Here is a 27752-nt window from a genome sequence, read left to right as displayed (position 1 = left end):
TTTCCAGTGACAAGAGTTCTTTATTTCCATACTTCCTAAAGCAGTAAAAATAAACCTAGCCCTACTAGACCAACAATCCGTCATGACAAGCAGGGAGCAATTTCTATGGTGTTTATCCGGAGGACCGTCTGTGGCTGCACGATAACTGAAAAAGAATGAAAGAAGAAAAATAAGATCATGCATTAAAGTATCTTATACACTAAGGTCCAGCTTTGTAAAGGTATTTAGATACTGCTGTTCACAGTGCTGCAATGCTGAACTGATTTAGGAGCCTAAATATCATTTTCAAAAAGAGATTTAGGCATTTAGATAGCTAAATCCCATCAGCAATAAAAAAAATGAGAATTAGGCACCTAAATCAGTTAGGCTTTGTGATGCTGAGCAGTGCAATGCCTAAATACCTTTAAAAATCTGGACCAAAGGCCATGTCTACACTAGCCGGCTTTTGCTGACAGTGTTATGTTGATGCAGGGTGGGATAAGGTGCGATCCATGACCCACACGGTGGTGCCGGCAAAAGTCCCACATGTAGACACAGTTATACCGAAACAATTGTGCTTTTACCAGCACAGCTTGTGTCACTTGAGAGCTGGAGTGGACTACAGCAGCAAAAGTGCAGTTTTGCTGGTATCGTTACATAGGTATAAGTATACTGGCAAAGCCGTCTCGCATAGGCAGAGCCTGAGCGAAGGTACGAGCACGAATGGTGAGCTCCTGTGAGAGTGTGACAGGCTTCACTTCTGCCCAATATTTCTACCTCTCTGTTTTTTCCTGTTGATAATTCAGGAAGAAACTTTACAGCTGCCTCATTTACATGGTAATCAAGGCCTGGTTCAAGATGCTGTTTAGACTTGTTAACATCTGTGGATAAATATGCAAGATTAGAGGCTGGGGAAGGAGAACAGCAACACTTCCATGTGTTGAAAGCAGTATTTTAAACGGTCTTTTTGGCAATGTGTGTCAGATAGCAGAGGAAGGAAATGAGGTCACTTTGCTCAGAACGGTCAGGACTTGTGTCCCCTGCCCATGATGCTGTGTTGTGAACCATCAGGGCACTCCTCTGGGAACTGTGTCCCTGTGCTGTGAGACACGAGGGCATTGTGTATGGAGCCCACAGCCCTGTGCTGTGTGTCAACAGAGTATTCCTGTGCGCGCTGTACCATGCCCATGTCCGTGCTCTGAGCTCCAAGGGCACTGTGTAGTGGGACCATGTCCCTGTGCACTGAGCTGGGAGGGTATTGGGTACTGAGCCCACATCCCTGTGCCATCTGGGCACTCCTGTGGGCACTGCATACCATGCCCTTGTCCATACTCTGAACTGCAAGGACATTGTGTGCTATGCCTATGTCACTGGGCTCTGAGCTGCGAGGGCATTCTGTACCGATCCTGTGGCCCTGGGCCATGAAGGCAGTGGGAAGTGACGGTGCTATATTCTTTTCATCTTACTTTTCTTCCTTTGATAATTGTGCCTTTTCCAAAATCTCATATTAATTCTCGGCCAAGATTCTGTTTTTTCGATAACTGTGGCTTCCACACGGACAAGATCTTTCCTTAAAAATGAAAAAAATGAAGAAAGAAAAAAAAAAGAAACACAGCGTAACTAATGACGGCCTTCTCTAATCAATGGGCAGACTCCCTGGAAGACTATCACAAAGTAATGCACCTTTCTGACAAAACCCTGTCCTGTGGGAACGGCAAGGTCCCCAGCTGCTGAGTGGGTAAATCCATCTCAGCAGTGCCCACTTGCAGGCTTTGCACTGAAGAAACACAGGATTGACTACACAGGTCTTATCAGGTAAGTGCCACACTAGTCTGCAGGGCAGTACTTCTCTGCTTCACTGGGAGGGAGTTAGAAATGTCTGATGCTGGTAGAGTAACAGTGGAAATCTGCAACGACACTCAGAGCTGGCAATCCCAAATTCCCAGTGCTGTGAATGCCTGCAATGAAACCTGATGCACATCGTGCTTTTAAAAAAATCCTGTATTTCTCACTTGGCTTAAAGTACAGCAAACCTTCAATACTGGGCTCAGACTGGTTGGCAGCTCTTCTACAGAGCTCTTCCTTCGTCAAGACCAAAGCTGTTCCCCTTTCTACAAAGCAGCAGAGACAGCAAGCACTGGCATTTTGATTTATAGACTGAAGGTTACATTCTTCTAGTGTGACTCACCTGAGTATTGAGTTGGTCCTGCTTTGAGCAGGGGGTTGGACTAGATGACCTCCTGAGGTCTCTTCCAACCCTAGTCTTATATGATTCTATTCCTAGAGAAGACAATGGACTGTTCACCTGATAAGAGGAGCAGGACTTGATCCTGTGTCCAATAATGCGGCTAACAGACCACTGCTGTCTGGTTGTGTGACCTTGCATGAGTCCTTTCACCTCTCTTTCTCCTCCCACCCTTTGTCCACTTTGTCTATTTACTCCTGAGATTTCAATCTTATTTGGAGGAGAAGTCCAGATATAAATTCAGGACTTCATGCTCTCCTAGATCCAGAATGGATCTCTCACAGACACTTGTGGGAGGCTTGCCAAGAGATTATTAAGGGAAGAATATGGCCTTAAATGTCTTGATTCTGTAACCTATTGCCACAGTCAGCATCACTCAGTGATAAAATCTATCCCATCCTCCTTTCCCTGTGAAAGATACTCAGAGCAGCATGGTTCCAAAAGCTCCCATCTCACATGAGCTGGCATGCAAGGCATTCTCTCTCAAAAGGGCAGTGACTCAGCGTGCAAACACATATGGAATTCGGCACTCAGCGACAGCTCACACACGCATCCTTGGATGCTGGAAGCTAAAGAGAGGAGAACTCTTGGCCAAGACCACTGAGGTATCCCCTTGTGGAAGAGCGCCCTGGAATCTTTAACTGCCATCTAGAGAGGCGGACAGAAAGGAGGGCAATTTAAGGTCCACGCCGAAGAATGAGCTACCTGCCTGAGCAACTGTGCCCCTCGCTCATAACAAATCAGCCTCATTTTAGGACAGGAAATCCAGTCCTGTGCTTTGGGAAGTTCTGGTTGTAATGAACGGTAGGGGTGGAGGATGCACCTTTTCACAACACCCCAAACAACATTAAAAGCTCATTATTGTGCTCCCTTCTCCCCTGGAGGACACGTACAGAACACTTTCCTGACAAATGACTCAGTCTGCATGTAAGGAAAAACAACAACCCCCCAATAAGATCATGAAAGGGCCAAAGGCTTTGAAACATTCACCATCAGTATGAACATATACCCTTTGGGAATACAATATCTATAAGAGATTGAATTCTTAGCGGAACACACACAAAAAATCAGCCTATCTGCATATTCTGCAGCCAGACACAGGGAACAAATACAGTTTAATATACATGGCTACTGGCCACATCTAAATGAGCTACAGAGCAGAGCGTGACCCAGAGAAAGGATGTACTCCACAGCTAGCACAATGACACCCCAATCACAGTTAGGGTCTCTAGGTGCACGGACCAGCAATGCTAGAAAAGAAACCAGCAAAGGCAAAGAAAAGCAGGGTACAGGGGTATTTTGTGAAAAAGGTCTTCCTGTTAGGGAGCTATTCTGCCTGACCCTGTGCCTGAAGCCAATGGGAAAGCTAGACTCCCGCTTGCCTCACGACTGCAGGATTAGACTCCGTGCATGTACGCAAGTCCAGTCACTAACACTAGCAGCTGTGCTGTGGAATCACATGGACATAATCGACACTCAGAAGGCAAGATCAGTGGGGACAGAGTGATTCAAACACTAAAATCTGTGGGCTATTTTAAGCAAATAGTCGTCAAGATTTTAAGTAGTGCAGTAATGGGCTACAAGCTACCAGAAGTATGAAAAATAGAGTGGTGGTGCAGGGAAAGCTGGTCCAGAAACGAGCCTTTGGTTACTGGCGGGCCAGGTGTCCTAGCTCTCATGGGCCTTACTTGTGTTCAGCCAGAGGTGTTACACTAGGGAAATAGCTATTCAAACCCATGTAGAGAACTCCCTTCTCTAGGTGCTGGATACACACTGTCCTACAGGCATGTGTACTGAGCAACAGCAACACACATACAAGCAGACCTTCCAAAATGCTATTCTTAAGCATGCCCAGGTGCCAAGAAGCAACTTCTGTCTGCAAGTCAAGTTTCAAAGCTATCTGACCCAAGCTGTGTGTCTGACTACAGTGTGAATTTTGCCCTCTGTTGAATCAGTCATTAGGGCTGAATGTCTGAGAGACTGAACTCTTCAGGGAAGGGACTCTCGCTCTCAATAGGCATCTGTCCAGCGCAGCGCAAAATGAGGTCCTAATCTTGAATCAAGGCCTCTTGGCGCTAGAGCAATATAACTAATAAATAGTAACGGTTTATTAAACTTCTCAGCTGTTAGCCTTATGCAATCACAGAGGTGAACTCCTGGCCCCCCTGAATTGAATGGTAAACTCCCCCTGACTTCAGTGGTGCCAGAATTTCCAGATTAGGTTTTTCTAATAAGGAAGAGGAATTCATACGATAACTTCCTATATCCAAGTTGGAGGGAAAGTGATTGTTACTAAATAATGAATATAATCCATGCAGGGGACATCCCATAAGTATCAAGATGCTTACTGATGACAATCTTTATATCACACCCAGGAGTCTCTCTCCTGACAGGAGGCAGGTGAACCTCAACATGGCTTTTTTGGGGGAAAGAGGCAGTGTGGCACCGTGCCATCTGGCAACCAGGAGTCTGTAGTCTTGGCCAACCTGGGCAAGCAGACAAGAGGAAGCCTTGTGTAAAATAGCTGGCTACGTTAATGGAAAGAAATCTGATCAACAGCATCTAGGGTTAGAGTAAGCTGATCTCTTTGCCTAACACATGAACCACCAAGGACGCCATGTCCCCTTTACTTAGGGCTAAATTGCCTTAGGGTGTTTTGCAATGGTTCAGAGCATAAACACCTTAGTGGAAAGCAGTGAAAACGCTGCTATGATTTCTGGGTCACAATGGTTTCCTGTTGTAGCTTTGGGGTGTACAATACTGTACAAGTTATAAAGCTAAGGAAATGACAATTGCATACAACTTAATATTGCTTTTGCATAGAAACACTGGACAATAAGTGGTTGCAAAGAACAAGGCAGACCACAGACTTAGCACTTGGTATGAGCTACTGGGAGTGGGAGGAGAGACACCTTTTGTTTTGTTTGAAGATGTTAAAGGAGTATCATGTTGGGAGGTATCTGATTTCTAAGGAAAATTAAAATGACCATCTGTCTAAAACAGAACAAGTTCCTACCCGCCTCCAAGTCTGATCAAGGAATGCAGCTGAAATGGACTGCACTGCACCGACACTGGCTCAGATGTCCTCTTATGTGTTGATTTTTAAGCCAATGGAAAACAAAAAGTCTTTGTATTAATCCAAGCTGTTATCTATCCTCCAAAACACTTGTGGCTTAGGGAGAGTAGGGAACTATGTACAAATACTACCATCTCTAATAGGTGGTGTTCTGTTTTCCTTTGTCTCATACCATAGTAATGGGCAGCTTGTAGATATGTCAGAGTTTCCCCAAAGCCCCAAAAGAGAGGATGGGATGTAGGGTGACCAGACAGCAAGTGTGAAAAATCAAGACAGGGCTTGGGGGGGTCATAGGTGCCTATATCAGACAAAGCCCCAAATATCAGGACTGTCCCTATAAAATCAGGACATCTGGTCACCCTAATGGGACACCACACCACACTTCTATTTCACACACATTTCCTCTCCTCCACTACTTTTAACTCAGTGTAACCTAACACTGAAACGCAACTGTTTGGTCTGCAGTCAGTCACACTGCCAAAGCCTCCCCACTTTTGCGGCACATACAGAGACCAAATGATGGCTTTTTCTCTTCCCCAAAATCTCCAGGGAAGCCCTGTGTTTCAGTGTGTGCCCAAAGGCTAGTGCACAAATATAGCTTTGCCAGGGTACTGTCATGCTGGCAATTAATTAGCAGAGTTTAGGGCACTGCGCAGAAAGATCTGCATTGTTGGAGGAACGTTCCTTTAAGTGGTGCCAAAAACATGGCCTTTTTGAGGTGACTCACAACTTACTCAGAGTCTGCAAAATCTGAGCTTTCATTGCAAGATATTAAGTTTCTAGCCCTATTGGTATTTTTGCAAAAATTCCCCACAAATGTCAACGCTGGCTCACTTCCTCTGCTGGTAGCAGTGTCGGGAGCCCAGAGTACACAAGGCTCCCGTGAGCCCCAGCGTTTCAGGTCTAAAATGCTGGCAGCCACGGAAGCCCTGTCTACTGTAGGGCTCCCAATGCTGCTAGCACTTCTGCAGCTGAACTGACAATAGTGACTGTGCAAATGTTTTACAAGTAATCCCTAAGGTAGACGAGGATATGGTTGCAAAGAAAACTGGCCGGCCAAGAACAGAATGTGAATCAATGCAGCGTTGTCTTCCTGATTATGCATAAACACAGCCTGAAATAAAGGCTCTGAGAGGTGTGAGCTCCCTCTCCTCTCAGTTCATTTCACTGGCGGTGTTAATGCTAAAGCCTAACATTGTCATGCAACACATCAACACTAACTATTTTGCTGCTGAACACTGTAGCAGATGAGACGTGGCAGAGAGTGGGAACGAAGCTGGCGGGGAGGCATGGAAACTGAGAGAAGCTGCAGGAAGGGAAACAGACAGAGCAGAAAAGAGGAGACACACAAAGACCAGGTCTATGCTACATGCTTTTGCCAGCACAGCTGAGTTGGTCAGTGGTGTGATTTGCGACCCTGCATAGCTGTGCCAGCAAAAACCCCAAGTACGGATACAGCTTAGACTGGCAAAACCATGCTTTTGCTGGTATATTTTATTTCACCGGGGGGACTGGAATAAGCTATCCCAGCACAAGCGCAGTTTTGCTGGTATAAGCTGCATCCACACTAGGAGTGCTTTGCTGGTATAATATTCCTGAAAAGCTATACCAGCAAAACACTCTCGCCTAGATCTGGCCAAGGACAGGAGAGGGAGGAGGATGAGGAAGGAAGGAAGGAAGTTCAACTCTAAAGGGAAGTGCATTTACCCAATACGTGATGCTGAATATGACAATAAGGCACTTAAATAATGACAAAAAGTGAGGTTACCATATACAGTTCCCCATCTTTCAACCCTCGATCTTTGTGCATATCAGCCTGTGACATCAGGGAGAGTTCTGCTGTGGGCTGAGGAATGTACATAGTCTGATCTCCCAGCCCATGGACCATAATTAAAAATGTGATTTGGCCCGATCTACAGAATGAATTTGCCTCCCCTGCTTAACACATTCTGTCCTAAGAAGCCCCACAAGCAGATTTTACATTAAAACATTTGAAGTGAAAAAATTGCTGTAATCATCAGTCTGTTTCCTATTTTTAGTACAATGAGTAACAATAATAATACTTTACAGTTCTACCATCTGAAGATCTCAAAGCACGTTAGAAACGTTGATGAATTTTGTCTTGTGACTGACCTGGGAGATAGACAGAGCCAGGAATAGGGGGTACTCGTCACAAGACCACCCTTCCTCTCAATGAGAGGATTTACAGTCTTTAAGTGTATGTAAGAGTAAGATGCCTCCACACTGTCCCCATCAGCAGTTGGATTCACTTCCTCATCCCATTAATACGTTACAGCTGTGTTCAACCCTTAACTATTTTGCTCTACGTTACTAGAAGAGCAGATTTAGTTCTAGGATCAAATGAGAGTCACAGACTTAGGGGCCTAATCCCTTTGATGTGTGCACCTAACTCCCCACAAATGCTAAGAGAAGTGACACACGCACAACCCCCTCAGCACTGCTTGCAATATGCTGCATAGACTTCTTGTATGCCCGCAGCCCTGGCAGGGCTGAATCTTGAAAACATTTCACTCGGCAGTCAGCTGACTTGAAGATACGTTATTATAAAGTCTGTCTTTCTTACCCCAGAAGTGGCTTTCCAATTAGTGTGAAGTCATCGGCACCAACCAGCAAAACCTGGAGAGATTAAATTATGCACTTGGGTCACTTGCCAGTGGTCGCAATGTAATTAGAAACAATATTATCAAAACTTTACAAGTATCCTAGAGGCTTGGGTGTTGGAAAATTTGCATTTTTATGAGCTTCAAGCCTCAATCTGCTGCTGAAAGAGAGCAACAAGCCAAGAAACAGACCCATTCAATAAACACTCTCCCAGGCAAGGGCTAGGTTTTTTTCTACCAGAGCATGTTTTACGAACACTCTGCACACTAATCAGAGCCCCTAAATCCTTTGATTCTATCTGCATTTGTAAGACAGTGGAAGAAAAGGCAGAGAAAAAATAAAGACCCTGAATTTCTAAGATCTTCATGCCAAGGCCTGTGAACATAGCTGCTATGATCACTGGAGTTTTATAGCAGTTGCTATGCGCTCCTTAGGGAAATAGCAACATTTTCATTCTTCTTCTCTCTGCACACTCAGATGGGTAACAAACAAATAGATATCCAGGGTAGAGTCATGCCATGTACTAGTCCTTTGGTTCAGGGAATTTAAATTGCCTGCTTAAGTAAGAGAACAGTCAAGACTTGGGCAGACTAGGAAGTATTTAAAACACAGAGTTTCTACAGCCTATTTCTTTTCCCCACTAACTGTACTGCAGCAGTTAAAAGGGTTGCACATATAACTAGGGCTTTGATTTTTGGTTCAGATAGACATTTGTTAGCAAAAATCTGACAGGATTATGGTCTGGATTTACCAGAAGAGTAAACATAAATGCCTGACTTTCTTCACCCTGACCCAGATCTGTGCACTCTCAGCAGGCTGCTTCTTGCAATCGCTTGTCTCACCCCAGGATTCAACCGGCAGCTGCCAGAAAAAGTGCCTCAATACTGGGCTTTAAAGCAACAAACTTGTAGAAAAGTGGCCTCTTCCATACCCTATTACACTGCAAATAAATGCTTGGCTATGATGAATAAAGATTAATCCAGTGTAGCCTCACTTCATGGTATTTCAACCAAGCTTTGGATTAATGAGTCTCTGTGGGGTCATTTAAGTGTTAGAAGTGGATTATGTTGGAAATATCTGATCAGGAGCCCACAATTATCCCCTCCATGCCCTCCTCATCCACAGATACAATGAACATCATGGAAGCTCAGGAGAGAAATCAACTCTTCCATCACTTTTGGATGTACAGTCTCTTTTGGGCAGATTGCTGCGTCAACTGATTAGTGTTGTCAATCCCAAAACAACAAACTTTTCTTGTGCAGCATGTCTGGGAATGCAAACGTCTAACAGAGAGATGTTTACAACTTTGGACCGAATGGGTAAAGCAAACTGTCTGTCTTCCCACACAGAGGGAAGGAGCCTGAAATCTGCAGAGCAATTCAGTCCATCTCTCTCTGATGTAAATCATGCTAACATTGTCAATAAGAGGGTAATTAAAATCACAGCAACAGTGAAGGCCTTGCAAGTAGCTACAGTTAGAACTGGAGCTTCTGCAGATCCAAGGGGAATATTCAGGACTTCTCTGAAATTGATTTCTGAGTTCTCAGGGAACTTCTTCCCATTTATGATGCCACGTTGGGAAAGCTGGCCTCTATCCATGGCATTTCTGCTAATGAGCCCGAAGAATAACAACACATCCTTGTGGTTAGCACAGAACTGGTGGGGCTGAGCAGTATAAACATTTTCTGTGGAAACACATCCATGATATTAAACATTACAGAGGGCTACTGTGGCAGGGGAGAGCATGGGACACCAGTTTCCCATAATCTGTTGTTTATTTATTTTTATAAACAGCCAGCTCCCTCTTCCAGCCCTCATCACAATCTTAAATACCACAACATCCACTAACCCTGCTGAGTCAGTTTTATTGCCTTCCATATGGGTGAATGGAGTTTTCTTGACTTGTTGGTCAGGTAGGGGGACCCCTAGGGTTTTATGAAACAATGAAGCAGGCATCGTGAACAGTAAGTAGGTGGCTTGGATCATTTGGTCAGTGACCCCTTGTTTCAATAAATGAATAGAGGTCAACAGCTTTTCCCAAGGATGAAATAGATATACCTTCCCCCAAATTGCATTAGCTGAGGCAGCCTGGAGAAAGAACCAAAGTCACAGTGGGCTGCATGGGTGGGGACTAGTCTCATGTCTGTCACAAACAATCGCTGACATAAGGCGGGCTAGGAGTTCTCGAGTTAACGTACATAATCCTGAACATCGGGAGGGTTTTACCTTCTCCAGTCGGATTCGGTCTCCACATTCAGCCGGCAGCACGTTTTCCATTAAAATCAAATCTTCACTGGTTACCTTCCACTGCTTACTGGCAAAGTGAACCACAGCAAAGAGCCTTCCATACCGCCCAGTGGCAATCATCTCATTCACTTTTTGCACGACCTCTGTTAACAAATGGTGAGTTAATGAGTACGTCAGGGATAGGCCACAGTGAGAAAAACCAGCAGAAAAGGCTAGCTGTTCAACACCAACACATTTTGTCCCTGCCACCCTCCCACAGAAACCATTACCTGAGTAGCAGTCCTACTTAGAGTGTCCGGGATTGGCTGAACAGTGATGACGTTTCATAAGCATGGACTTTATCTCCCTTCTTGAAAGACTGAGGTCTCGTCTACACTTGGATGTTAGCTGCTGGACTGGCTGAACCCATACAACCCCCTAATGTAGACACAGTTTACACTGCTGCAGCTTATATTGAATTGCTGAAGTCTGAAACGTTTGTTTAGACACCACTGGAATGCCCTATCCTGCAGATCCAAGGTGTTCCATAAGAGAGTGCTCCACTCTGCCTTCGATGCATCCCGCAGTGTACAGGAGTCACCCCGTAACTCCTGAAAACCTTACAAAATTCACAGGGGCTGAAGAAGGGCTCCAGCGTACTTTGTAAGGTACACAGGCTCTGCAAATTGTGGCTCCACTGTACTTGAAAAGCCCAAGCTTGAGATCTTGTGTATTTCACAAAGCAAGCAGGGTCCCTTCCTCAGCCCCTTACTGTACATTTCCCAGAGAAGTTATCCATACATGCATGTGCCTTGCAGCATTCCTTAGCTATGCAAAATGTTCCACACAAGCAAAGCCCACCATTTTTAAAAGTCATAACTCAGTCAAATCAAACTCTGCCTTTATCGGAACACTCAAAGGCACTTCCTAATGAGGGCTATTTCCCTGTCAAATTTCAACTTTCTACCCTCAAGCCTTTCAGCTCTCAAGATGTTCAGAAAATGAGTATTTTTTATAATAAGGAAAAGTATATTCCCCCCTTCCTTGTGCTCAAAAATAACTGACCCAATTTTACTCAGAATTTAAACAAAAATCCCATTTCAGAAAGAGATGAAGCATGGAATATTTTACCCCAAAAGGCACACAAAAAACCCAAAGTTATGAGCAACTGAAAACAGGGAGCTAGATGGAAACTATTACGCAACCTTAATGACAGAAGTCAGCGCCATTCCCACTACAATTAAGCAAAGAGCTTATGTTATGGTCAGAAAGTACTGCACATAGGAACAAACCAAATGTCCATGTGGTCTAGTATCCTTTGACTCACAGTTATTACTACTGGATGCTTCAGAGACAGAAGTGTGATCCCCATCTCCTTTCCATTATGACCTCAACTGCACTTCATGATATTGTTGGGAAAAAGTTTTTCCTGCCTCAAGATCGTGAATAGCTTATTCCATTGTGGTCAATATCCTTGTGGGCAAAATGTTCAAACCTATGTGCTTTAAGTTAGGCTCCTAAATAAAAGTCGGCTGATTTACAGTAATGCAAAGTGTGACACTATACCCCATCTTTGTCATAGTAATATTATTATGATATGATTAAGGCATAATTATGCTGCATTTTGTACAAGATGGGTCATGTAAGGCGTCACTGGAAAAGTTTTGATTTGCTGAATATGATTATTCTATTTGTGTGCATGTATCATTTTTGTATCTGAAGTTATAAATACTGACTATGTATCTGTATTTCAAATGTGGTTAAACCTGGGTGACACCCACTAGGCAAAATGCTTCCAGCCTAGATAGCTGGTTGTGAAGGGCTTATTCAGGGTAATGGGCCATTAGGAAAAACAACAGGCCTTAGGAGAAGCTTATCCCCCACCTGGTGAGCTTTCCTGAGAAGGCTCCAGACAGCCTGTAAGTAATGGCTGCAAGGGCATGTGACTAGACCACATGACTCTGGACTCCATTTTGGATACCTGTATTTTTCCACAAACTGGTCTGGGAACCAAGTTTGAAACAAAGGGTTCCTGCCATATGGAAGGCTATACAAGGCAGGGAGTGACACCATCTATTGTTCTTCACTCCCCCACAACTCAACACCCAAGAGAAGCTCTGAAAGAAAAGGACTTGGAACGGGGGTGGGGAGCCCAAGCTACAAAGCAAGTGCAGCTTGTGCCTTGAGAAGCTGCAAGCCTGCTTGTATCATCAGTCAGGGTGAGAAATTGCTGATTCATATCCAATCTTTCTGTTTGCTATCACTTATAATCACTTAAAATCTATCTTTTTGTAGTTAATAAACTTGTTCTATGTTTTAATCTAAACCAGTGTGCCTTTGACTGAAGTGTCTGGGGAAAATCCCAGCATGGTTACCACAAGCATGCATATTCCTCTCCACATTGAGGAAGAGACGAACTGAGTAATAAGTTCATACTGGCTGGGGTTTTGACCAGGGCAGGACGGTACTGCTCTGGGGTCTTAGGCTGGGGAAGTGGGGGTTATTTGGGGCAGCCTCCCTATCGTTGGTTCATGCAGTGGCTGGCCAAAGCTTGCATGCAACTGTAGCTGGGTATGTCCCTGCCTGTGAGAATGCTGGTGGGAGTGTTGGACTCAGAGCGGTCTAAAGCTTGTCACAACAGCAAGGTGTGAGATGGAGCCCAAGCTAGTTAGTCAGAGGGCTCAATGATACCCCAGTTCCAGGTGGCACCCTGTCACACACAGTACTTGCATCTCCCATTGAAGTCAATGACATTTGTAGGTGCTCCGTAAATTTGAAATTCAAACTACTTATATTCAGAACCCTAACTTCAGACCTTTATATTTGAAAATTTTGGCCTATAATTTTATCCGAGCTGAAACGACTGCAGTTTGATGATCAGATCCTTAAAAAAGGAAATTCACATCAACGAAATGCTGCCATTTTATCATTAAGAGTCATCTGCATTTTTGCAGTACAGGGAGTGATCTTACATAAAATATCTCTGGCCATTTCCAGGCACAACAGAGTGAGTGAGGGAAAGATTGGCAGGTAGAACTCAAATACTCTTATAGATGTGAGTTGAGGTCAGAGCTCTAATATTCGGAGCTTGCTCTGGAGGGGCAAGCCAGTAGCTTTGGAAAGAGGCCTCCTGGACACATCGTATGGAATGACACAAAACCATGAATATCTATGAAGTTATGAAGCCTGGAAATTACAATGGCTCAAAGGCAGAGAGCCCTGTGCAAATCAGACTCAACGGCAGATTTGATACATTTTACCAAACAGTTCAATACTTATTTCCCCCAGGATTGATATTAAAAATTTATGGTTCACTGTGTCAACAAACAGTACTTGCAGGACAAACACTTTTCTTCATTACATTAATTTGTCACCTGAGCAATAGCGAGTGGAGCAGCGTGTGCTGTGCACAGAGCAGAATGAAAACAATCCAGAAAAGGAGGTCTGGAGCTGAAGGCTCTTTTTCAAGTTGCTGATGACCCATGTAGTTATTTATTGATATTTTGTCCCTCCGTTGTTGAGTGAGCTACATACATTAAATGCAGCATCCCAGGGCCCCAGTAGACAGTGCAACAGCTCCCTTCTCTAAAATATGCTGGGTGGAACGAGAGAAAAACATGAAGAAGACTGAGAAGAACCAAAACCCACTCAGAAGACCAAGGATGTGCTGCCTTACAGTCTTTCAGACGGCCAACAACAGTATGGAAGCAGTGCTGCCGGGCTCTGCAGCTGGAGAACTTTACCTGCATGGAACTTTGCCTCTTCTGTTGGATCTGGTAGTTTGACTTCGGGCCATGGGGGTGAGGACAATGATGTTTTGGCAATAATTCTGTCAAAAATAAGGTGCGAATCAGCTATTATAAATATTTATTACCATGAGACCCAAACCATTAACAAAGACGAGAATCAATAGCATATGCACATAAAATTCCTACATGGCGGGAGAGTGAAAAGCAGGGCTGCTCTGCCATCTGCAGAGGGAGGCAAAACCTCAGGAGTTACAGTTCTCTTCCTGACACAGCTCACTCATCAGCACTCAGGGCCTGATCCAAAGCCCACTGAAGTCAGTGGGGAACTTTCCAGTCAATGGGCTTTGGATCAGCCCCTGAGCGAGTTAAAGAAGTTTTGGTTACTGATTCTCCCCACTCCAGTGTTCTGTGTGATGATCAGGGGATGTCTAACTAGATGAAGCAAGAAAAATATCCTCTTTCCATAAGAGTCAGGATAAAACTTGCTATAGCAAGAGGGATTTTGATGGAGTAAAATTCCCATTCCTATCTCCCCAAACCCTTTGTTAAACTCCCATCACAGCAACTGAGCAGCTGCCTCAAGAAAGACCATATTAAAAGCAGGCCCAGTAATGAAACACATTGATGCATTCTGACAATTAGGGCACCAGCAGGCACTTTTCAAAGGTGTTGAAATTGCAACCCATTTGAAGAGATTGTTTAACCACATGCTGAAAACGCTTTGTCTTGCTTCAGAGCTAGTCTTGCAAATTATAAAAAGGCACTGTACTCAAAGAGAAACAGCTGCTACCCCCCATACTCAATGCCGTTCAGCTACACAACAAAGTTCAGAGAACCCCTGAGAGCTTTGCTAGAAAGGAGATGAATGGCTCATTTGTCGTCCCCTCCTCCCACCCCACCTCCGTATAAACAGTACAAATTGAGGACAAGTTTTTTCTTCAATATTATAATGCAACAAGCCAAAATATGCAAAAATGACCTTTAAGAATAAGCAGTTTGAAGTTGAGCTGGAGATTCGCTTAAAATCTCCTTCGGCCTTTGCTACACCAGGCTTTCACTTTGCACCATTGTTGACACCATTGCAGCTACAGCTGGGAATGCTGGTGCACATAAAGCGCCAGGGGCTACCAGTGGCTTTTACCACCATGTTGTGTAGATGACATGAGGCATGATCCCACCCCACTGCCACTGACTTCAGTGGGAGCAGGCCTAGACTGCTTTAAATGCTGGTGGCTTCCTGAAACATTGTCTACACTACGTTGTCTACTCTCCCCGTTTGCTGCACTGGTGTTAACAAAGGTGGGGAGTATTTCAGAAAACAACCCAGCACAGACGCAGCCTTAGAAGGAAAAGAAGGTCTAAGATAATGTCCCTAAATCAGCCTCAGGGGACTGGAGATTAATCACTCGTGCATGTTACTTGTCCCTCTTTAGGGAGACTATTTTTAAAAGCTCTTCTCTGCTAAATTGGTAGTTTAGTGAGGGCCTTGAGAACCACAGCTGGGCTCTCTATACAAGATTACAAAGTTGCTTTTTTTAAGCTTCCAGCTGCACATCTTGAATGACGACACTGATAGCTGCTAACATCCCTCTTGGAAATTTCTGCTTTAATACAGCGTTTGAGCTGAAAGACTTTATTTAGTCCAAAAGCCCCTTTGTGAACATAAGAATAGCCTTACTGGGTCATACCAGTGGTCCATCTAGCCCGGTATTCTGTCTTCTGACAAAGGCCAATGACACGTGCTTCAGAGAGAACCAACAGAGCAGGCCATCACTGAGTGATCCATCCCCTGTTCTCCATTTCCAGCTTCTGGCAATCAGAAGCTAGGGACACCCAGAGTATTGGGATGCATCTCTGACCATCTTGGCTAATAGGATGGACCTATTCTCCATGAACTGATCTAATTCTTTTTTGAACCCCGTTATAGTTCTGGACTTCACAACATCTCCTGACAACGAGTTCCACAGGCTGACTATGCGTTGTGTGAAGAAATACTTCTTTTTGTTTGTTTTAAACCTGCTGCCTAATAATTTCATTGGGTAACCTCTGGTTCTTGTGCTATATGAAGGAGTAAATAACACTTCCTTATTTACTTTCTCCACACTATTCATGATTTTATAGACCCCTTGCATATCCAAGCTGAAAAGTCCTAGCCTGTTTAATCTCTCCTCATGTGGAAGCTGTTCCATATCATTTTAATCATTTTTGCTGATTTTCTCTGTACCTTTTCCAATTACAATGTATCTTTTTTGAGATACGGTGACCAGAACTGCACACAGTATTCAAGGTGTGGGTGTACCATGGATTTATATAGTGGCATTTTGATATTTTCTGTCTTATCTATCCCTTTCCTAATGGTTCCTAACATTGTTAGCTTTTTTGATTGCTGGTGCACATTAAGTGGATGTTTTCAGAGAACTATTCACGATTCCAAAATCTTTCTTCAGTGGTAACAGCTAATTTAGACCCCATCAGTTTGTATGTATGTTTGGGATTATGTTTTCCAATGTGCATCTGCCATGTTGTTCCCCAGTCACTCAGTTTTGTGAGATCCTTTTGTAACTCTTCGCAGTCTGCTTTGGACTAACTATCTTGAGTAAGTACCACTGAGCTTGTTTGTTACTTTCCAATTTGCTTTGGGTTTTGGGGTAAACTGACTTGTGGGTCTGTCTACACAGCAACTAGACACCCGTGACTCGCCTTTACTACTCCTTTACTATATCCTTTACTGTGGATGAAGGAAAAGCAGTGGACGTGTTGTTCCTTGACTTTAGCTAAGCTTTTGACATGGTCTCCCACAGCGTTAAAGAAGTATGGACTGGATGAATGGACTATAAGGTGGATAGAAAGCTGGCTAGACTGTCGGGCTCAACGGGTAGTGATCAATGGCTCCATGTCTAGTTGGCAGCTAGTATCAAGTGGAGTGCCCCAGGGGTCGGTCCTGTGGCCGGTTTTGTTCAATATCTTCATAAATGATCTGGAGGATGGTGTGGATTGCACCCTCAGCAAGTTTGCAGATGACACTAAACTGGGAGGAGTGGTAGATACGCTGGAGGGTAGGGATAGGATACAGAAGGACCTAGACAAATTGGAGGATTGGGCCAAAAGAAATCTGATGAGGTTCAACAAGGACAAGAGCAGAGTTCTGCACTTAGGATGGAAGAATCCAATGCACCGCTATAGACTAGGGACTAAATGGCTTGGCAGCAGTTCTGCAGAAAAGGACCTAGGGGTTACAGTGGACGAGAAGTTGGATATGAGTCAACAGTGTGCCCTTGTTACCAAGAAGGCCAATGGCATTTTGGGATGTATAAGTAGGGGCATTGCCAGCAGATCGAGGGACGTGATCGTTCCCCTCTATTCGACATTGGTGAGGCCTCATCTGGAGTACTGTGTCCAGTTTTGGGCCCCACACTACAAGAAGGATGTGGAAAAATTGGAAAACGTCCAGCGGAGGGCAACAAAAATGATTAGGGGACTGGAACACATGACTTATGTGGAGAGGCTGAGGGAACTGGGGATGTTTAGTCTTCAGAAGAGAAGAATGAGGGGGGATTTGATGGCTGCTTTCAACTACCTGAAAGGGGGTTCCAAAGAGTATGGCTCTAGACTGTTCTCAGTGGTAGCAGATGACAGAACAAGGAGTAATGGTCTCAAGTTGCAGTGGGGGAAATTTAGGTTGGATATTAGGAAAAACTTTTTCACTACGAGAGTGGTGAAACACTGGAATGTGTTACCTAGGGAGGTGGTGGAATCTCCTTCCCTAGAAGTTTTTAAGGTCAGGCTTGACAAAGCCCTGGCTGGGATGATTTAGTCGGGGATCGGTCCTGCTCGACTAGATGACCTCCTGAGGTCCCTTCCAACCCTGATATTCTATGATTCTATGATTCTACTTGACTAGGGCTCAGACTGTGGGGAAGTTTCATTGTTGTGTAGACCTTGGACTCTGTGGGGTGCGAGGGTCCCAGAGTTTAGACTCCAGCCCGAGCCTGGAAGTCTACACAGCAATGAAACAGCCCGGCAGCCTGAGCCCTGCAAGCCTGAGGTGGTTGGCACGGCCAAATGAGGGGTTCTTTTTGCTGTGCAGACATAACGCGTGTTCTCTGAATGACCGGATCCAACTGGCTAACAGATCCAGCTCACAGACCATGGTTACCATTTTGGGGGGAATACAAAGGGGTCAGGAGTTCTTAGTGACAGCTGGCACAGCAGTGCTTCATATACGCAGCCAAGAAGCTGTGGTTTGTTATTAGTTTTGTACTTTATACAGACTTGGTCTACGGAATGAAATCCAGCAAATTTTGTTAAACGTTCCAACGTATATCCTCAACATTTTTTCTGTGCCTCTTATAGCTGTGATCCAAATTCCTTTACTTCCTGATGTACCTCCTGACTGCACCAAGAGAAGGGTTTCTACATGCTAGACCAGGGGTGGGCAAACTTTTTTGCTCGAGGGCCACATCTGGGTGGGGAAATTGTATGCAGGGCCATGAATGTAGGGCTGGGGCAGGGGGATGGGGTGCAGGAGGGAGTGCGGTGTGCAGGAAGAGGCCCAGGACAAGGGGTTGGGGTGCAGGAGGGGGCCCAGGGCAGGCAGTTGGGGTGCAGGATGAGTGCAGGGTGTGGCAGGGGGTTGGGGGGGTTCTGAGTGTGGCAGGGGGCTCAGGGCAGGAGGTTGGGGTGCAGGAGAGGTTTGGGGTGCTCGCTTCAGCCCACTGCCGCTTACCTTGAGCAGCTCCGGGGTGGCAGCGGCGCACAGCGGGGCTAAGGCAGGCTCCCTGCCTGCCCTGGCCCTGCACTGCTCCTGGAAGTGGCCAGCATGTCTGGCAGTGGCTCCTGGGGGTGGGGTGGGGCAGGCGGCTCCGCTGTGCGCTGCCCTCGCCTGTGGGTACCACCCCCAAAGCTCCCATTGGCCTCGGTTCCCCATTCCTGGTCAATGGAAGCTGAGGGGGGCGGTGCCTGCAGGTGAGGGCAGCGCATGGAGCCCTCTGCCTGCCCCCCTCCCCCAGAGGCCGCAGGGAAGTGGTGCTGGACGCTTCTCAGAGCAGAGCGGGGCCAGGGCAGGTAGGGAGCCTGCCTTAGCCCTGCTGAGTCACAGGGCTGGTAATCCCACGAGCTGGAATGAAAGCCCTGATGGGTCAGATCCAGCCCATGGGCTGTAGTTTTCCCTCCCCTGTGCTAGACATTCTTTCCTGAGGAATCTCCTTGAGAATCCGGCTAACAAGAAGAACAGAGCATTATACTTGGATGACACTGGGTACCATAGATTGACTTTCCCTAAGGGCACTCAGCACTGACATCCACAATTCAAAAGAACTGTCATCAGAGCTCAAACTGCCCAAGCACGTGGCTGCTAATTTCTGTGCTGAACAGGCCTTCCCAAGAGGCTGATTTAGTTTCTACTCTTAGGTGTTGCTACCTTAACTACTGGAAATGTCAAAATTGCTAACACAATGACAGCTCTAATTAAGTGACAGGTTTCAGAGTGTCCTGGGGATGCAATGAGTGGCAGCAAATCCTCTGCTGCTGCCACAACACTGATGAATGGAAGCTAGCAGGGATATTTAAGCCAGCATCCATCAGTGTTTTCCTGTCAGCAATCTGAGTGGATTCCCTCTGCTTCAATCAAGACTGTCACTGTGTGGGATTCTTTGCCCCAACACTGAAAAGAATCCCTTGTTACCTGAAAAGCCCTGTTCAACTAATTGTATGTCAACTACATTGGCCGGTTTGCTTGTCCAAAGAAGGGATGACAGACAAGGAACTAGGACATCACTAGTGAAAATACCTATTTGCTATAAACTTCAGAGATGAGCACCAATTAAAACCCTGCTCAAATATTTCAACAGTTTTAATTAGAAGATGAAAAGGTACATAGAAAATGCCTATATGCTATAAAATGGAAGTCAGACTAAATGATCACAATGATCCCTTCTGGCTTTAAAATCTAAGAAGTGTGATTTTAGGTGGAAAAATTATCTGAGTAACCTTTGCTGGAGTCAGGAACCTCTTATGATCTCTCATACAAGTTGTGCCATTTTGGAAGGGTTGTGGCAACAGCTAACACCTCTGCTTCATGACTTTCTATGAAAGGTTTTCATTTGTTCCATAGAACGATGGAGGGAAAAGCACGATTATTCTAAAGGACAATACTTTGCACACATACAATGCTTTTTATCCAGAGCTCTCAAAGCACTTTACCAAAGAAGGTAAGCACTGAAGCGTACCCTCTTTGCAGAAGGGGAAACTGGCATAGAGAGATTATGTGAACTACACAAAATCACACTGTGGCAGTGGGAACAGAACCTAAATTCCACTCTCACTCCACACAGCAACTGTGTGTTTTGCTACGCAAGCCCCACCATGGAGCAGAAATACCTTCCCCTGCAAATACTCTAACTCTAAGTAATAGTTGCCATCAAGAACAATTCTGCATATTCCAGTGTCTAAGGGGATCCTAACAGTTGCAGGATGTTTTAATTCAAAGAGACCAACAGTTAAAATGCCCCATACCTAATAAGGAATAAATATTTTAATAAGTAAGAACCAATGACACTGCAAAGACATTTGCGGAAAATAGTCTTTGATTCAGTATTATCTTCTCTTTTGAGCAGGTAATGTGTCTCAGATGGGCTGGCCAGAAAGGCATTGGCTTCTGAAACTTAAAATAGCCAGGAACTGTCCGACTACCATAAAATGGTCTCTGATATAAAAAAGGAGCAAAGAATTTCCTGAGAGCTCTGGTCAATACTGCCCTGCAATAGTTTCCATAGTTATCAAGTGATGTGAAAATTACAACAAGCATTTTCAAATTCAAGGGAAACGCTAGACACTAGTAAATCAGGCTAAAATGAATAGCATGGGAGTTATGTTCAATCTACTTGGCAATGTCCATTAGTGCTCTTTAAAGCGCCTACATTTAACAGAAACACAAACCAAATGTTATCAAAAACTTCTAAAGAACCATGCCTTTTTGGGCTAGCTCCATGGCTTAATGGCTGTGCCATATTCTGTGATGCAGGGACAGAGTAAAAACCCTCTCCCTCAAGCACTCAAGACAAAGGGAAGGGAGTGCCTCATCTTGCTCTTTAGACTGCAGAAATCAGAGACAGAGAATAATTACTAGGTCATATATTTCAGGACCCAGCACAGAGTAATTTTCTATTTCTTTAGTGACCCCTTCTGGCTAAAGCAAGGAGCGGCACTGACTGAAGCTGTACCCTGACTTGCTCAGGCAGTTGCAGGTACCTCTATCTATACCGGGTCACTGAAAGGGAGAGGGAGACAATAATGGGGAGCAGGGGAAGGCAGGGTCAGTATTTCAGACGGAAGCAGAGCAACATGTTGACATTACCCTTGCTGTAGTGAAGTGCTTTGACATCGCTCGCTTCGAACTGTAGACCACAACAGAGACGCTAATAAGAAGAGAGGAGAGAGAGAGAATTAAAAATAAGCAGTAACATTCATCAGTCCCGGGTAATTTAATGAGTAAGTATGAGCCATGCCAATTTCAGCACTGCTGGGAAAAGCACCACAATGCAGGAGACAGAAACAAGACACAGTACGTAATAAATCAAGAACTCCTCCCTAATGCACCATATCCCAAGGGAGCAGAACAGAGACAGGATCACTCTTCTACAGCATACACGGAATACGTACAGTCAGTGAGAGTGTCAGCTAGAAGATTCCAAATGTGGATTGCAACAACGTAATATTGTTGTATTTGTGCATAACATCTCTTTTGTCACCAAGACAGGGGAATGTTCCAGGAGTCTATACATAGCTGTGTTGCATCCTTCCAGTGCTGAACTATTTCTTTAATGGATACAGTTAAGTATATCCTTCCCTGCCTAGAAGCCTCTCACCCTTTTAAGGCTGTGACAAGTTATAGAAAATGTGTAGGACAAAACAAGGTGACTCTTTGCAACCTTCATTAAGCCTCACCAAGCTTCCCCACACCCTCATTTCCATGCATGCAAAGGAAGGGAGAGAGAGAACTGCAGATAACTCCAGTAACTCCCTGGCCATTCATTCTCCAAACAGTCACTTCAGTGACAAGTGAAACATAGGGAACTAGTGTGAGTGCAGAGGGCTTAAAGAAACCTTTCTAGAGTGGGGGACCTTGGTTTGTACATGCATATGCCTTGGCTTTCCCTGACTCCAAGTACCACCTCTCTTCTCACAGACAAGCGAGCTGTAAAACAGCATCAATTGGAGAGATTAAAAAACACAGAAAACTTGAACACAAAGATTGTTTTAAATGGCTAAATCAGGGCTCTCTATTTACATCTAACTCTCTAGACCGGGGTGGGTAAACTACGGCCTGTGGGCTGGTTCCGGCCCGCCAGCCATTTTAATCCAGCCCTTGAGCTTCCACTGGAGAGCAGAGTCTGGGGCTTGCCCCGCTCCAGCACTCCAGCCGGGGAGCAGGGTCAGGTGCCGCTCCACGTGGCTCCCAGAAGCAGCAGCATGGCCCCATTCCGGCTCCTACATGTAGGAGCAACCAGGGGGCTTTGCTCTACACACTACTCCCGCATCTCTCATTGGCCAGGAACCATAACCAATGGGAGCTGCGGGGGCGGTGCCTGTGGACGGGGCAGTGTGCAGAACCGCCTGGCCATGCCTCCAGGTAGGAGCCAGAGAAGGGACATGCCGCTGCTTCCGGGAGCCGCTTGAGGTAAGTGCTGCCCGGAGCCTGCACCCCCTCACCACCCACCATGCCCCAAACCCCTGATCCCCCTCCTGCCCTCTGAGCCTCTTGATCCCAGCCTGGAGCACCCTCCTGCACCCCAAACCCCTCATCCCCAGCCCTACCCCAGAGCCTGGACCCCCAGCTGATGCCTGCACCCCAACCCCTGCCCCAGCCTGCCCTCTGAACCCCTTGGTCCCATTCCAGAGAGCCCTCCTACACCCCAAACTCCTCATCCCCAGGCCCACCCCAGAGCCTACACCCCCAGCCAGAGCCCTCACCACCCCCACCCTGAACTTCTCATTTCTGGTCCTATCCCAGATCCCACACCCCCAACCAGAGCCCTCAACCCCTCCTGCATTGCAACCCCAATTTTGTGAGTATTCATGGCCTGCCATACAATTTCTATTCCCAGATGTGGCCCTCAGGCCAAAATGTTTGCCCACCCCTGCTCTTGACAATGAGCAACTGAAATGGCAAAGGAAGAGTGGAATGGAGGATTATCATTAATGTGACCAAATATCCAGAGAGATTAATGAAAATCCCCTAACAGAAGGGTTGCTTTCTGATGGGCAATTATTTTAATTTCCTTTTTGCAGTCACAACATTGGAGATATTTTCTTTGGAAAGGAACTAGACCTGCACAATTGCTAATTAACAGGGAGGGCCTAACCCTGGAAAACTGGGCTAGTAAATAAGAAAGACAGCAATTGAACGAAAAAGAAGCTGTCTCTGAAGTTGTTTGCTTAGTTAAAAGAAAGTGTTTGCACAGCTCCTTTAAGCAGCTGCTTTTGAGGAATGTTGGAAGTTGCGTTGCCTCCTTCCTTCACCCTCCACAGTGCAATAAATACATATGTCTGGAAAGGGCCCGTTACAACCAAATAAACATAATGATTCTAGACTATGCGCTCTGCTTTTGATTATTATTATAACCAACTGGTAGCACAAATCAAATGTAGGTCTGGATTTAAAGCTCATGAGGCAGGCAGCTTATTCAGATAATCACACTTAGCTCTTCGTATAGTGTTTTGCATTAGTAGATCTCAAAGTACTTTCACAAGCATCCTGCTACTGGCCACATCTACACATTCAGCTCAACCTCTCCCATTTGATGGGACTGCTACCAGACTGCTGTCCCTGAATTTTGCTTAAGGGCTCCATATTTTATGACAAACTCTAGCTAGTAGATGTCTCAGAAATGTGAAGTGCCATTTCCTGTTGGCTGCTGTGAGGATGGTCACTGCTACTTTACTCCTCACCAGACTCTCTTTATGTCTTGTTCCCCTGCAAAAATCTCTGGTGCTTGCCTCTGCTGCACTACATAGTTTTTTGGAGCACCAGCAGCATGAAACTGACATAATTCTTGAATATATCACTCAGGCCTACAGGGTTCTGAATAGCAAATAAAAAAACCCAACGAGAATCTTTGTTAATTTTACTCTGGTGCTGTTAGCCAAGGCTAAGCATCAAGGGGCACTCAAGCTGTCGACAACTGGCATTGGTCTATAATTGGAAGGTAATTAGGGCTGGACATCCTTTATTTTTGATGAAATCATAAGTTTTTTAGAAATTGATGGTATAGATCTCCTCTTTCACCCACCCAAGCTTGCCACTCACTTTTTCAAGCCCTGAGTACTAGTGATTCTGGCAGAGGTGCTGTGTCTGTCATACACAATTGCCTATGGCAGGACCCAAGTGCTATGTGGTCCACCTACGAGTAACGTATATGGGCAATATGTGACTGCCTTAGGCAGCAGGTTTAAGAATCAGGAAATGGTGCCAATATCGAGCTAGTCTGCAGATTTCACCAGGGTGTGACAACTAATATATGCATCTGTTCAGCTGATTATCCATTCTTTTCAGAGTCACAGCTTCCCAGGACAGAGTTCCCCATCGTATAAGTATGGCTTTCAATCTTTGTTCCTAGATGGATGACTTTACATATGGCTGTATTAAAATGCACACTGTTTGTTTGAGCCCAGCTTACCAAGTGATTCAGATTGCTCTGAATTAGTGACCCTCATCTTCATTATTAACCACTTCCCCAATCTCTGTGTCATCTGCAAATTATATCAGTGATGATTTTATGGTGTTTTTTTTTTTTTCAGGTCACTGGTAAAAATGTTAAATAGTGTAGGGATAAGAACCCATCCCTCCAGGACCTCACAAGAAACACACCCACGCCTGATGATTCCCTGTTTACAAGTACCTGTAAATTAGCCAGTTTTTAATCCATTTAACATGTACTATGTTGATTTTGTACCATTCTTGTTTCTTAATGCCATGTGGTACAAAGTCAAATACTTTATAGAAGTCTATTACATCAACACCATTTCCTTTTTCAAACTTGTAGCTATCAAGTTTTTGTACTGGCGCAATTATTTCAGTTAGGGATTTTTTTAAAATTAAAGTTATACAAGTACACTCCCCAGTGTGGACACAATTAAACTAGCATAAAGGGATCTTACATTGATATAGCTTATTCCCCTTCCTGTATGGGAATAGCTATGCTGCTATAAAGCACCAGCATAGGGATACAACTGCATTCATGCTAAGAGAGTCTTAACTATACCGGAATGGTTAACATGTTACAACTTTCCAATGTAGACCAGTCCTAACTTGTTTGAAGCCCGGCCAGCTGTGACACAGTTAAAGGCCAAAAGGGACCACCAGACAGTCTGTACATCACAGGCCACCAATACCACCCAATACCCACACACCAAACCCAACTGATTCAATTAGACCAAAGTATTACAGCCTACAGGAGGCTAAACTATTATGTGCCACAGGCAGAGAACAAGAGAGAAGGGGGTGCACCAGTGCCTGAGGCCCCCACAATGGCAGGGAAATGATTAAGTGAGATACACCCAGATAATCCCGGCAAGTTAACCGCACCCACACACTGGAAAGAAACCGTGGGGGGGGGGGGGTGCGGGTAACACAACCCAACGGCAGCAGCCACTGCCAATCTGACCCTTCACTGACGCCAAAGCCAGAAGGGACCATTGGGACCATCTAGTCTGATCTCGGTCCCGGGTGACACAGGCCCCAGAACTCCCCCAAAATACGCGCCCGTGTGTGTGTGTGTGGGGAGGAGAGCGGGGACGTCCATCCCCGCCCCACACAGGGCAACCCGCTCGCCCCTGAGCCGGCCCGGGCGAGTGCCCGTCCCTGCACGGCGGACACCCGCACTCAGGCTGCGAGCTCCGCGGGGCAGGGACTGGGGTGACCGGACAGCGAGCGGGACAGAGCGGCCGGCCGGCGGCGGGCGGCGGGGCTGTCACAGGTGCCCAGAGAAGAAAACTTCCCGATACAGCCCTGCCAGCGACTGACTTTCCCTCCTGGCCTTGCAGCGCGCCCAGCACACCGGGGCCCGGCACAATCCGACACCAGGGCAGGGGCCCGGCGCTGGGGTGCAGCCGACCCCGCGTTAACCGCAGCGCGGGGCGGGGAGCAAAACCCCAGCGGCGCCCCCCCGCCGCCGCCGCCGGGTCTCACCTGCCGCGGGGCCCGCCCGCTGCCGCCCCGGGCCCAGGAGCCGCCCGCAGGCCGCCGCCGCCGCCGCCATCATCCCGCCCGCCGGAGCCGGAAGCCGGGGGAGCCGGAGTGAGGGCGCACCGGGCCGGCCGGGAACGCAGCGGCGGCTGCAGGAGGCCCCGGGCCCGCGCCCCCCATGGCGGCGGTGCCGGACTTCGTGTCCCGGCAGCTGGAGCTGCTGCAGGAGGAGAGAGAGGCCGAGATCCAGGAGACCAGGTACCGGGGCTGGGGTCCCGTCCCGCCCCGCCGGAGACACGGCGTCCCCCAGCCTCACGGGGACCCCGGAACCCCCGTCCCTTATGGAGACCCCCAGCGTCCCCTGTAACGACCCTTGCGGGGAGCCAGCAACCCTCACCATCCCCGATGAGATCCAGGACTCCCCACCCGACCCTTATGGAGCCCCAGGAACCTCTGATATCCCCTAGTGTGAGTGACCCCCACCCCAATGAAATCTAGGGGCCCCCACGGTCCCCTATGGAGACCCCCCCACCACCATCATCCCGTATAAAGAACCCCACCTCCTCCTTTTGGGGCCTCCCAATCCCTGTGAGATCCAGGAAACTCCACCATCCTCTCTGGGGACCCCTCCCTTGTAACCTTATAGCCCCACAATCCGACATTACCCTCCCCCACCCACCTTATTAGCTACTTGGGACAGTAGATGCTCCCCCCAACCCCCAGTCTCATGACCTCCTGGTCCTGCAACTCTGCCTGCAGCACCCCCAGACTCTTGTGGATCCCAGCACTGACCCTATTATAATGGAATTCTGTGCTTGCCACTCAGAGGGGTGTAGACATGAGTGGCTGGTATTAGCCCCTATATTAAGGTTGCCCAACACTTCCCATTATAAAATATGATTTAATAATTTTTTTAAAAAAGAAAAGAAAATTAAAAGAATGTTGTAAACTTTTGAATGCTTGACTTTGCAACTTAATTAGTTTTCTTTTAGCAGAGTTTTGTTTGCTTGTGGGTTGTTTGTATGTAATTAAATAATTATGTTAAATACTAGGGGCTTGTTGCTTTGTAGACACACCAATAAAGATCTCCAAGGACAGCAATCTGGGGGCTTGTCTACATCTGGGAATTTAAGGAAACTTAGCCTGATGCGAATTTCTCCTTAAATTTCTCTAATGTAGAAATTACCTCCCATGCAGTCAGAGGAAAAACAAAACATGCTGAAAGACTCAGAGGAAGGAGTGAACTTTAATTTCTTTATTTTAGCAATGTCTTTTAATTGATGTAATGAAAACAAACAGTGCAATGAGCAAGACCTTTACATTAACGTAACAGTCATTATCACCTCAATCATAAACTGCTTGCCTTAAATTTCAAGGCCCTTCATGGTCAGTCCCCACCCTGCTTATCATCTCTTGTTTGCTATTGCACTGTTGACTTTCACCTCCAGTCGGTCCATGATGCAAGCCTCCTTTACCCACTTCTTAAGTTTTCAAACAAGCACCTTCATGCTTTCTCCCATCCTCAAAGCTACTTCATTATCCACCTTCACATCCCTCCTCAGGACTGTCTTTTGTAAGGAGGCCTGCTAAAATCTTGACAGTGGTTAGGCTGATGGTCTGCAGAGACTAGTGCAGTGTCGCTGTTTCCTGCTACCCCTCTCCCCATCTGTC

The 27752-nt window shown here is 46.1% G+C and overlaps 2 protein-coding genes across 2 annotated transcripts in view; one reads left to right on the top strand and one right to left on the bottom strand.

Annotated features, from left to right (window-relative positions):
• Positions 1-26218, bottom strand: MRPL21 (mitochondrial ribosomal protein L21). The gene is made up of 7 exons (XM_084631138.1): positions 26085-26218; positions 21252-21312; positions 13892-13977; positions 10149-10312; positions 7885-7937; positions 1446-1549; positions 1-145 (listed from the first exon to the last, which is right to left on the bottom strand). The coding sequence occupies exons 1-7, from the start codon at positions 26155-26157 to the stop codon at positions 81-83; spliced, it is 606 nt and encodes a 201-aa protein (XP_084487264.1). The 5' UTR covers positions 26158-26218; the 3' UTR covers positions 1-80.
• The window catches only part of IGHMBP2 (immunoglobulin mu DNA binding protein 2), an 82254-nt gene continuing 80708 nt past the window's right edge, over positions 26207-27752 (top strand). The window contains exon 1 of the mRNA XM_084631137.1: positions 26207-26339. Coding sequence (XP_084487263.1) covers positions 26260-26339 — 80 coding nt within the window. The 5' untranslated portion in view covers positions 26207-26259. The remainder of the gene's footprint in view (positions 26340-27752) is intronic.

The sequence above is a fragment of the Lepidochelys olivacea genome (assembly GCF_965140295.1).
Source record: "Lepidochelys olivacea isolate rLepOli2 genome assembly, chromosome: 6".
Taxonomy (NCBI): Eukaryota; Metazoa; Chordata; order Testudines; family Cheloniidae; genus Lepidochelys; species Lepidochelys olivacea.
This window is presented reverse-complemented; position numbering and strand designations above follow the sequence as displayed.

Bases quoted from the DNA above. Each gene is read 5' to 3' on its own strand.
- MRPL21 (XM_084631138.1), bottom strand. From the start codon at position 26,157: ATGATGGCGGCGGCGGCGGCGGCCTGCGGGCGGCTCCTGGGCCCGGGG. The intron at 21,313-26,084 runs GTGAGACCCGGC...TCTTCTTATTAG, and splicing joins GCGGGCGGGCCCCGCGGCAG to CGTCTCTGTTGTGGTCTACA. The intron at 13,978-21,251 runs GTAATGTCAACA...TATTTTTGACAG, and splicing joins AGCACTTCACTACAGCAAGG to AATTATTGCCAAAACATCAT.